The 12,213-nt window shown below is 37.5% G+C and overlaps 2 protein-coding genes across 2 annotated transcripts in view; one reads left to right on the plus strand and one right to left on the minus strand.

The window, feature by feature from the left end:
- The window catches only part of nek7 (NIMA-related kinase 7), a 79,938-nt gene extending 70,658 nt beyond the window's left edge, over positions 1-9,280 (plus strand). The window contains exons 9-10 of the mRNA XM_008406560.2: positions 1,183-1,296; positions 5,528-9,280. Coding sequence (XP_008404782.1) covers positions 1,183-1,296; positions 5,528-5,638 — 225 coding nt within the window. The 3' untranslated portion in view covers positions 5,639-9,280. The remainder of the gene's footprint in view (positions 1-1,182; positions 1,297-5,527) is intronic.
- A 2,623-nt stretch (positions 9,281-11,903) lies between these two features.
- LOC103463494 (uncharacterized) overlaps positions 11,904-12,213 on the minus strand; it is a 14,512-nt gene continuing 14,202 nt past the window's right edge. Inside the window, exon 13 of the mRNA XM_017304263.1 lies at positions 11,904-12,019. Coding sequence (XP_017159752.1) covers positions 11,904-12,019 — 116 coding nt within the window. The remainder of the gene's footprint in view (positions 12,020-12,213) is intronic.

Below are 12,213 nucleotides of genomic sequence, written 5' to 3' on the forward strand. Positions count from 1 at the left end.
TGCTTAAAAAGGAAGGCAGCATAATACAAAATATTAATATGGAGCTGGGCAGTATGACAAAAAATTTTATGTTACTGTATTTTCAAAAATGATCATGCTTACCTGTATTAGCCGTATTTTCTACTGACCGAGAGGAAAATTACTCCAATAAAGCAGATAGTACACTGTCACATCCATACAAAAATTATATTACTATTTCCCAATACTGTCGCAGTGTACACTGCTGTGTGCACTAAAGATTTGCTCACCTCAGCATGCTGCACGCTTAAAACTGAAAGTGAAACTGACAGTCATCCTCTTTGAAATTCTCACTTTTGAAAATCTATAGATTTGAACCAGTAAACATGATTTTGGAGAATTGCTGTCATGTATTTTTATGTCTTTGCTGTTATAAAATCAACACAGTGGAAATAATCAGAACATGGTTTTCACAGTAATGCTGTTCATACATCATTAGAACATGAATATATCAGATTTCCTGGTAAGATAAATTTAAGCAATGTCACAATGCCGGTTGGAAAAGCTTCTCAGAATCTACTTTAAACATAAGAATTACATTTGAGTGCCTTTAAATAGTGAGCCAGTTGTAAGAGAAAATGTAATGTTGGGAGTACATTCTTAGAGGCAGAAAGGATTTTAGACCTGTTCCCATTTATTTCTGCTTTGCAGCCCATCCTAGTTTTGTCTGCTCTGAATATTGACATTCATTTGTCTAGAAGTTGCACATTTTGTGCTGGTCCTAAAAAATGGTCTTATGTCCTTTCACCTCTACATTTAAAGCTACATCTCACATTCATCACAGCCTTGTGATGTAGCGCCAAGGAAAAAGACCAGCAAGGAGGAAGAAAAACACATCTGCAGGGAACAATTTTTTAAAAGATTTTTCTGTTTTGATACACATAAACAATGATGGTACGCTGATCTGCCGTGCACAAAAAAACTTTAGACTGATCAGCTTGTTGTCTTTCACACTCCCACGGTCCTTTAAACCTCACGCCTCGAGAGCAGTTAACTGTGCAGAGACTGATTCCAACACCCGGTGCAGCCTGTACCACCTGTTGAGAGTTTGATTGAGTGTTTTACTTCCTTTTTGTCTTTGTAGTCTCACCAGCTCTCCTCTTGTCTCTATCCCCTTTCTCTCTATACGTCTCCTCTCTATTTCTTTACATCTCTGTGCTTTAGATGGCAGCCTTACAGAGTCCTTTCTATGGGGATAAGATGAACCTCTACTCGCTTTGCAAGAAGATAGAACAGTGTGACTACCCCCCTCTTCCTGCAGATCACTACTCGGAAGAGGTAAGTACTTCTACTGTTATCTGTTGCCTTTTTCTGCTTTGTCATGAAATGTATGTGGACTTGTTTTGCGTTTTTACAAGAGGACTCAACAATATTGGTTTCTTAGTGCTTGAAACAAGCATAACAAACACTTTACTGCCTTGTTTTTCATTTCTTTTTGCAACTTTTCTGAAAATCCACCCATCTGTCTGACCCAGTGAACAGTGTATAATTGATCAAAAGGCGGGCAGCGATTTTATCCATTTGGGAATTAAATTCACATATAAAAAACATATGGACATGCTTTAGAGGAGAGTCAGACTAAGTGGGCTAGAGTTTCCCAAAAATCATCGTTTAATCATCTACTTTACTTCTGTGAAGACTTCCTCGTGCATAAAAATGTAACATAGTCAGACTTCTGGTTGCATTTTGCCCTTTTGCTGATTACCGATGACAAGCATGAGAATCTGCGTGGCTTTTTGTTTGCGTGTCGTCTTCATGTGGGTGGAAGTTCCTTTTCTTCTAAATGTATTCAGACAAATGCTTCAGAACACTGATGAGACATATCCACAGATGTATGGTAGGTGTTTACCATACATCCATTACAGATTTTTGTTATCAAATTTGCTTGATTGCTGAAATTTTAGTACAAAAGACTTCTTTGTTCCCAATTATAATCCATGTTTCTGTAGTACTACGCTAAGGATGGTGTTTTATGTTCAGTTTTTGATCTCAGCAGGAATTATTTTTCTTCAAATATCTGCAAATTACATGGGTGTAAACATCGTACGTTCACATTTTGAAGTGTTCGAGTAAAAACACTTTAAGTGAACATTTGATGAACTATTGGTAGTTCACCAAAAAGTTGAAAAGGTTTGTGCTCATAGTCCAAAAATAAAATTAAAAAACAGCAAAGTGTTTTTTACTGTGAAACACAGTAAACACAGTAAACATTTACTGTGTTTTTTTACAGTAAATGTTTTGTTGACAATCCATCCTTATAAGAAAAAATATTTACTATTACTTGTTCATAGTTCATCTTTTAAAGCAAGTCTTTAAAAATATATGTGCTAGAGCAGTGTTATTCAACCACTGTTCCGTGGCACACTAGTGTGCCGTGAGTGATCGTCAGGTGTGCCGTGGAAATTATTCAAGTTCACCTACGGTACCGTATTTTCCGGACTATAAGCTGGTGTTTTTTTCCTAAGCTTTGAACCATGCGGATTGTAGCCCGGTTCGGTTTTTCTGTGGATTTTTGTTCAACCACCAGGGGGCTCTCTAGCAGGAAGTGAATCATTAGAAGTCAAAATTGTAAATCAAAGAAAAAGGCGCTAATTTTCATTTAGAACAAGCACATGCTAGCAGCAGGCACGACGGAGAAATGTTTTCAAACTCATACGATGCAGCTTTTAAGTTGTGGAAAACCGAGAGCAGCTTCCCGTTTTTTTTTTGTTTTTTTTAAATTAAAAGTGCTAGTATGGTGCGCTCTATAGTCCGAAAAATACGGTAATTGGTTTTAAAAAAAATTTAAAATGAATTATCTGCAAATAATGCCATCTTCGAGTGTCTGCTGTAGTAGTAGCAGCGGCGTAATCATGTAATGTTCTTACCACTAGATGGCAGTAGGTACACAGCATTTTACATTAAAACGAGAATTAGTGATGCATGAATGTTACAGGTAGCGGTGAGAGCATTGAATCTAGAAAGACAGTGAAGCTCAGCAGTAGTTGGAAAGAACATGGATCCATTTCCCACAACATATCTGTGTGAAGTGAGCTTCTCAAGCCTGGCTACTATAAAAACTAAAAACAGAGACAGAGATGTTGAGGAAGAGCTTTGTCTTTCTTCAATTTCTGCCAGGAAATCAGATGTTTTCATCCAAACATGCACAGGTTTCACACTAGGTGGGTAAAATATATAGATATTGACATTTTGTACATGCAACTCTTCATATTGTAACAGTGAATATGAAGTGAAATGTTTCCCAAATATTATTGCTTCTTTCAGAATAAGAATTATTTTCTGTATTCTGGCTATAAGATGCTTGTGGATTAGTTTGTAAAACACTTTGAAGTTTTCTACAACGTCTTTAAATTGAACACCACAGTGTTGTGGCACTATGCAGGTGTATTTTGAAGTGGACATGTTAAGTGCAATTTGAAATAAGAAATGTAAAATGTGATAAAAATACATTTTTGTGTTTATTTGATTCCTATTCAAGAGACTTTGATAATGAATGACTATATATGTAATATCGGCAGCTACAGAGTATCTTTGTTTCTATTTTTGGTTGGTGGTGTGCCTCGAGATTTTTTCAATTAAAACAATGTACCTTGACTCAAAAAAGGTTGAAAACCACTGTGCTAGAGGTTGGTCTGCTAATAAATTAAAAAAATGACACTAGTCCATTAGTAAAATAACAATATTTTTGGTTTGATAATTAGGTTCCAGAAATACTTTTTTGGATTGTTGGTCTGTCAATAAAGCAAAAAACTGAACATGTTTTTGTGTTAAAAATTTACAATTAAATTATTTGTTATAATCATTATTTCCTGGTTGTCACTTCACCTATAAAATGAAAAACATGAAGCAAACAAATAACTGTGTTGTTGGTTAATTCAATGACATGCTAAAAACACCAAAAAACATGTTTGTGTTTATAGTGAATCAGCAAATGGAAATCTGATATTCTTTTTAATCATTAGCTGAGACTCTTTCTGAGCTACTCCGAAACATTCACCTCACTTCAGTCAGAAGAAACCTGCAGAGTCACATTTAAAGATCGCTTTAAACTTGAATCTGCCAGCAGTATGAATTATTTTGGGCAGAAGCTGATGGAGGTAAAGAGAAGGATGTGCTGGGCTGCGTTAGTCTCTGACTGTTAATGCCCTGCAGGTTGGGCAAAGCAGTTCTTTCTGTCCCTTTTGAGGACCAGTAGCTCCTGCCTTCTGCAGTTTCCCATTTAGATGCTGATGCCTCCTAAAAAGATGCTCTGAATGGTTGTTGATGGGGTTTTTTTAATATTATTTTCACCTCATGGATTCACTAAAGTTTACTGTCAGACTTTAAGTATTTAATGTTCTTAGTCACGTTTCTGTAGTCTAATAATAAATCCTGAAGAGAATAAGCTTCTATTATGCCTCAGTAATTACTTCATTAGGGGAATAAGGGATATTACTGAGGTATTTTGAGCCTTTGTGGCATCTTCATGTGTGTTTTTGTACTTGCCCAAAAAAAATGTGCAAGTGTATATTTGTAACAGCAACTCTCTCTGCGTGCGCGCACACACACACACGCACACACACACACACACACACACACACCACGCTGAGCTTAAGCGTTACCCCACATGTCACCCCCATCCTGGAGAAAGGAAGACAAAGCGAAAGAGAGCGGGAATGATAGAGCGGGAGACAGGGCGATGGAGAGATGGAGATGAGGGGGGTGCCTGCAGCGCCTGTCTGGATGTAAACAATGCTCCTGAAGGATCGGCAGCAAACTGTCAGCTGCTCATCTTTGTTGTGTCATTTAACCATCTCCGTCTCCGCTCCACCACCACCACCACCTTCCTTCGCTCGCTCCCCCCCTCCACTCTCCACCTGACACTCCTCCCACACCCCCCCCACTCGCCATGCAAAGAAGCGCATGAATATTTTACATATCTCTGCACGCCCTCCGTCTCCACTCCATGCGACTAATTCTCAGACCGTCTGAATTTGCATCTTCCTCTCACTTTTTTTTTTTTTTAACCCTCCCTTCCACGCGCACACTCATGCACAACTACACGCAACGGCTGATGAAAAGCCGGTGCCACGCAACAGCAGCCAGGAAGTCGACAGACGGTTACCATAGCGACCTTGTATAGATGTGTTTTTTTGTTGTTGTTTTTTTTCCCCATTGCATCTTTTATTACCTTTTTTTTTTTTAATGATGCCATTGACGGTCCCAGCTGCAGCAGTCCTGTCTGTCTGCTCCAATCAGCTGCAGCGCTTTGCTTCGGGTGCAGCCGATGTCCCTGGGTGTCGGTGGAGTGGCACCGGGGTGTGTGCGTGTGTGAACTCGGGTTATGGCGGATTCATCTGACCAAAACCCGATCTCAGTTCCGTTGCCTCCTGGTTTTGCTGCTGTGTTGGAACAACCTGCAAGATGTTTCTTCCTTATATAATCCACATGTTGGTAGTAAAGCGTCATTAACCGTTTCATCATTTCTCTCTCTACCTTCCCACCCTCTATTCCCCGCCCCTTTCACCAGCTGAGGAACCTGGTAGATATGTGCATCAACCCCGACCCGGAGAAGAGGCCGGACATCGCTTACGTGTACGGCATCGCCAAACACATGCAGAGCGTCACACAGGGCTGCTAAGCCCGGAGTCGCACACTACACCCTGCAGAACTCCTCCACTCATCCACTCCTGCCTTTTATGTTGGACTCCTAACACAACTTTTGCCCTTTACAACAAAAAAAACTTTCCTCCAGAGTTTAGCTCCTGGTGATACCTGGTACATGAAGCAGATTGTTTTTTACCGCCAGGGTAAAGTTTATGAAACAGACCAGAGTCAGTGATCTAGATGTTCTTCTCTCAGTAGGTAGATTTTCAATTTTCGGATTTGAATTTCAACTTTTCTTTTGTTAAGGTTGAAAAATGGTCTCAGCTTGTGTTTGCTGGCATCCATCCTGCAGCTGTGACTATCATTTACCTCAGTCAGTGACATTAGTTGGTAGAAATAGTGACTTTTCAGACCCTTTCAACAACTTCTCATGTGTTTTCAGTGGTTTGCAACGTTCTGAACAGTATTGCATCGCGAAACAAAAATATTCTTCTATGCAGGTTGTACATATCAGTGCCCCCAGATTATAATTTGTGCCATGCACACGTTCCCAAACTCCTTTCCACTTGTCACATTATAACCACAAACTTTAGAGTATTTTACTGTAACTTTATGTGATAAGGAAACAGATGCACGGTTAATTTATCAATTATGTCTTTATGTTGGTCGGTTGCATAAAATCCCAATAAGATGCACTAAAGCAGGGGTGTCCAAGGTGGTACAGAGTTATTTTGTGCGACAGTCGTAATACAAAAATGGCACAAATTAGTAAACTCGGATGTTGTTATTGTTGGTGCTCAACATATATCCAAAGATATTAGAAATAAACATTTGTTTATTAGTACTGATAAAAAGGAAACATTTAGCAAAAAAAGACCCTGAAGTAAAACAACAGACACATTTTGTGGCCCTCAATTACATTTAAACTGACCGTTTCGACCCACATAGTGAAAAGTTTGGACACCTCTGCACTAAAATTCGTATTTATAATACGCTAGAATGTACAAAGTTCAAAGTTTATGAATACTTTTTAAAGGCCCAATAAATATTATAATAAGCCCAGAAAGATGAGAGTTAGTTCAAGCCTAACTGAAGGTCATTATGTTCTCTGTAAGAACAAGTAACAAGTAAAAGGTTCTGCTCAGTTGTCAAAAACACCCATCTGTTTTGCATCTTTCCTTGCAAAATGGTGGGAGTCTGCTGCCTAGCTCCAGAGGTCACATCCTGGAAAGGTCGCCAGTCCCATCGCAGGGCAACACAGACACACACCAGACTAACAACCACGCACACACACTCATCCCTAGGAACAATTTAGAGAAACCGATTGGCATAAAAGTGATGTTTCTGGACTGTGGGAGGATCCCAGAAAACCCTGAGAGAACCCAGACATGCCTGGGGAGAAAAATTTGATTCATAAAGACAGCAGACTGGGATTCAAACACGGTGTCTGCTGTCTTCATACCTTCTTTCTGCAAGGTAGCTGYGCCACCATGGAGCCACGTGCCCAAAAAAACCCAAAAAGCTGCAAAAACTCCCAAACCATGTCTCTGTTCTTGCAGAGGCCTGAACACCGAACCCTTTCTACTCACAAAAACAATATGGAAAATATATTTATCTTTTTTTTTTTTTTTTTTTTTTTTGGGGAAATTTGCTAAGTGGAGAAGGTCGACAATTAGTTAGAAAATAAATACTTGGGAAAAAAAAGCCATATTAGCTTTAAATATGTAAAGACATTCAGACAACGCTTTACTGCACGGAGTAAAAAACCGAGAAACTCTTAAAATTCTGGTGGAGATTTGTYTTCACTGAGTGACAGCAGCAAATCTGAAACAAAGCAGAGCAATTGTTGTTGTGTTGCACTTTTTTACCCTGGCAAAGCAAGGCTGGCAGGGTTATGTCAAATGAATGTATTAGAAAAGGAAGAATCATTTACAGGATAGACTAGAGACGCGCTTGGGGGAGAACACGGGCAAATGTCTCCACAACACTTTGAATGTTAGTCATTTTGACACCTTTGTGTTGTCTGAAAACTTCACAATGTCTCTTTTGACAGCCCCCATAGTCGCTGGAGCTGTAACAAAAGCAGTTTTATATCTGCTGTTTACCCTTCCCGTGACACCATGTTTTCTTCTTAGCTCTGCTCCAGCTGAGGTACAAAGTGTCACGTTGCTCTGGGTCTGTAAAAGTCACAAAGAAAACATTCAGAACATGAAATAAAGCGTCGTCCTTCCTACAGGGTCCAGCAGACACATCTGACCCTCGGTACAGGTGGTCAAGTTCAAGGCAGCCTCCTTAGTATTGCAGCGGTTTTCTCTCTTATGCTACAAATAAGAGATAAGAGATCTCTGTCAAGCCGTCCGTGTTGGGGAGACACCGCAGCGTGCCTACATTGTGTTCTCAGTCAAAGTATCAGAGGAATCGCAAACATTATCATCGATCTATGTCAAAGTATATTTCATTGACCATATATGGACCCCTGTTTAAAGGAAAAAGCCTTGATGGGATGTTTACTCTTCATACCAAAGACAAACTGGGTTCTTGGGATGGATTACTGGTTAGTATGTGKTTTTTTTTTTTCCAGTTTCATGGTTTACACCAGTGTTTCATAAAAAGCTGGCACTGACTGTAACTGGTTTCAATAATGAAACCGTTCTGAAGGTAAATCTATAGTGATTAATAACACTATTTTAGTGTGTAATAAACCCCCTAGTAACACTGTTAATCCCGTTTCTTTAACATCTAATGCATCATATATGTGTTATATACAGAATCAAAACTTACATGTGCAGGAAAAGAAAGGTTGGTTAACAAGTATGTTAATAATGTGTTTATAGTTACAGAAATAGAGATTTACAGCAAATACAGTGTTTGCTAGTTGTGTTTTGCTTTGGATTTAGACTCTTTTCTATGACTTTTTATTATAAAACCRTTTCTTCCCCTCAGCTACAGTCTTGATAATGTTCTRTTAACGAATATCCAGATAGCACCAACATATTTCAGTATTCTCTAGTATTTGTCTGGGACTTGTTGCTTTGATGTTTGTCTTTGAAATTTCGGTTTTGGTGGGTTGTTTTGTTTTAATTTGGCAAATCGACATTGAAACTAAAGTACTAAAMCTGACTCTGCAGCGCCTTCAGGAGGCAGGCTTTGATATTTCCTGGGTGCATAATTAATTAAGGCCTTTTACTGTATGTAAATTCACATGAGAGTGCATTTACTTTGAAATATGAAGCATATTATATATAGGAAATTGAGCTCTATCTGTGCAGATTTTACCTACAAAGGTGGAGTTTTCTTTTGTCTTTCCAAAGAAGATGAAATTCTGAGTTGTTTTAAGGATTTTGGTATTTTTATTTGTAACTGTTGCCTGACTGTGCCTTTTTAGCTTTCGTCCGTTTTCTTCTGCATGCCCACTGAAGTTGTTTTTGAAGAGTCTAGAAAGTAAAAATAAAAACATTGGCGATATTTATTGTCTTGGTAGCTTTAGTTGCTTTGTCAGCATTTCATGACACATGATGAAATTCACATATCACAAATGCAATGTATGCAAATTAAAAATGAATAAAGCTTTAACATTTTTGTGGACATTGAGCTGAGATTTGTTTTCTTTGTTGTTGTGATAATCTGTAATGTGGCTGAATAAAGCAATAAAACGATGTTTAAGGACAGAAAAGGTCATATTTTCTAAGAAACGGCTCATTTTCTGATTCTACAAATCCAACTTTTCATTTGTCCCCAGTTCTGTGGAGAAAATTATGYTACTTTATTAAAGTTCATCATATTATCTCGAAACCTTTTGAATGTACCAGCACTACTTCCTGTTTCCCTTCAGTGCAAATATGTTAGATRCTCATTTCAAAAGACGATAAAACAGGTGAGAAACTCCAGTCTTCTGAATGCTGCAACGTTTGAATCAATAMATAACATTTGATTCAGTGTTAAAATGTATTACTGTTATGCATATTATACCTTTAAATGTTTCCTAACTTTATAAGTAACTAAACTTATTAAATCAACATGATTATTTATGTTTGGCCAATATAACACCCCAGCAGTTCAGATTATAAAGTCACATATTTGTAAATCACATCTAAAAGGTTATGTCAACAGTCCAGCTTTGAATTTAGCATTTGTTTAATTGTTAAAGGACTGAGATGAAGCTTTATACACCTGCCTCTACTGTTCACTCACCGAATCAACAGGAAGCTGTATTTCTACTCCATTTGTTAAAGAAACCACAGGTAGTTATAAATGTATGTAGTTTTATTCCTTTATTGGTGTTTTGTTTGTGCAGGTGCATAATGTGCTCAGAGACTGCACTGTGTGTTTCAAAAAGGTGGGTCTACTGTTTAAATATTCACTTTGATGATGTTTTCATTTAAACACCTTCCTCCACCATTTGTCATCCACCAAATGGTTTCAAACATCTATTGTACATCAATTCTAAAAGAAATGCAGCTGAGGCATCGTTGAATCAGCTTCAGTCYTATCGAGTTCAWTCCTGCCATCAAATATAGAGAATCTGATAAACCAGAAATCAAATTCAGCCTTTGGTAGAGCTTTCCTCGTTTACATCCTTTAGACAGAACCAGCAGTAAAGTTTAAAAAGGATTACAAAGATCTAACTGTGGAAAGGTATCAGTCAGAAGAAGATAAAACAATTATCCTGGAGCATTAGATACAAAAACTGGGTTTTTCTCCAAAACTGATTAGCTATGAACTGTTCAGTGATGCTACCAAGARACTGACGGCAAAACTGAGGGACGGGCAACAATTTCAGAYGGTTTGTGTTCAACATGAAATCTTGTTTTCTCCAAGTATCTGCACAAAGGACAAGTAACCACTCGTTGAAGGCTGGATTTTGATAACTCCTCATTGTAACGTTTATTTGGCTAAAGATTAGGTTGCATGCAAAATGCGACCACTTAACAACAGGAAGCAGATATTTTTTCTCGCTGTTCTGTTTCATACAGGAAATATTTTCATAACATCTAGAGAAGTTTCTGATGAAGAGCCTGCTGGCATGTTCTGTGGTTATCACGATCAGTCAGTGAAGTTTACTGATAAGCAGGTGTTGCTGAATTAACAAGCATTTAATTAAAGCCAAATAAAGTTGTGTATGAAGAAAAACCTTTACAAGGCCAGATGTTAAACATGTTGGTGTGTAATAATGATTGGGGCTGAAACCCTCCATCCTTTAAACTTCTTTAGAATATTTTAAAGGCACCCTAAAAAAATCAAGTRAATTTTATGTAAAATATTAGTAGATATGTTCCACCAAAAAAAATTTGCTTTTGTGCCGAATATATTTTTGTTTTGTTTTTATTTCCTCGTTATGATTGAAGTGGAATATTTACAGGTTTAAACAGTGAAAGGATCTGATTCAAAGAAAATCCACTCAGTGAAGAGCACATGGCTTAATTTAATATTTTTAAGAAATAAAATTTGTACATGTTCCAGAAGTCACACATGTAATATAAATCTGAAAACAAACTTCAAATGTATATGCATACATTGTTCTTAGATAAAGAAAATACAAAAGACATCCGAGGATTTGATTTTACACCTGCAGAAAAAGAGAAAGAGCAGAGAAACCACAGCGATAAACAACATATGCATCTAGCAGCAGATGGATGCATTTAGTAACAACCGCAGCTATAGACAGCTGTAAACATCTGACTAAAAAAAATACAGATATTACAAAACATTAAAATCAAAATCCAGGAAATTTTGCCATGAATGTTTTGAATTTCTTCAAAATCGTCTCCAAATTCACTTGAGATTCAAGCACAGAAAGCAAACGATGCATCGGTCTTCAGCGCCACGGTGTCTTCATATGTAGGCCTCTACATAATATTTAGAAAGATATTTACTTATTACACAGCAGAACAAAATATGACATTACAGAAAAAGAGGATTTTCACAATTAAAAACCTGGTTAATTAGAAAGTACCATATCTGCATCACAACAGAAAATTATTAAAATTTGCAGAACTATTTATTAAAATCAAAACTCTTAATTTTATTTTGTAATAAAATGAAAATATAAATTATATTGATCCAAGTTGTAACAACTGGAGTCAAATACATTGTCATTGTTGTTATGACAATGTAGTTATAAAAAAATCTTTCTGAAACTTAGAGGTTTTGTTGCTGAAGAAAACTTACTCGCTGTTGATGTGAGCATAATTTCTTCTTTAGTAACACTGTGAAGAAAAACAGTTTAGATTATTTTTGCTAAATGATAAATATATAAAAATATGTGTTATAATGTAAGATTTGCATAAGTAAATGGTCATTTACCGTTTTGATTTCTTTTGCTTTTTGATGAAGAGCGCCACACGCAGCGTTACGAGTATGATGATGAGACTGATGAGGATGAAGATCAAAACGCCATTAAGAGCTTTGTCATTGTCTGCATGAAGCAAACAMAACATGAGTTACGGTACGCAGTGTTTTGTTTTTATCAGTGTGTGAMGTTCTTCACWCTYTGTTGTAGTTATAGAGCAACACGTACAGCGAGTGGAAACGTTTGCTGTTTCAGCTTCACTCTCAAACACCCCATTGAAGGCAACCACCTATGAAGAGAGAAATACTCACCAAGGGTCA

The sequence above is a fragment of the Poecilia reticulata genome, linkage group LG4, assembly GCF_000633615.1.
Source record: "Poecilia reticulata strain Guanapo linkage group LG4, Guppy_female_1.0+MT, whole genome shotgun sequence".
NCBI classification, from domain to species: domain Eukaryota; kingdom Metazoa; phylum Chordata; class Actinopteri; order Cyprinodontiformes; family Poeciliidae; genus Poecilia; species Poecilia reticulata.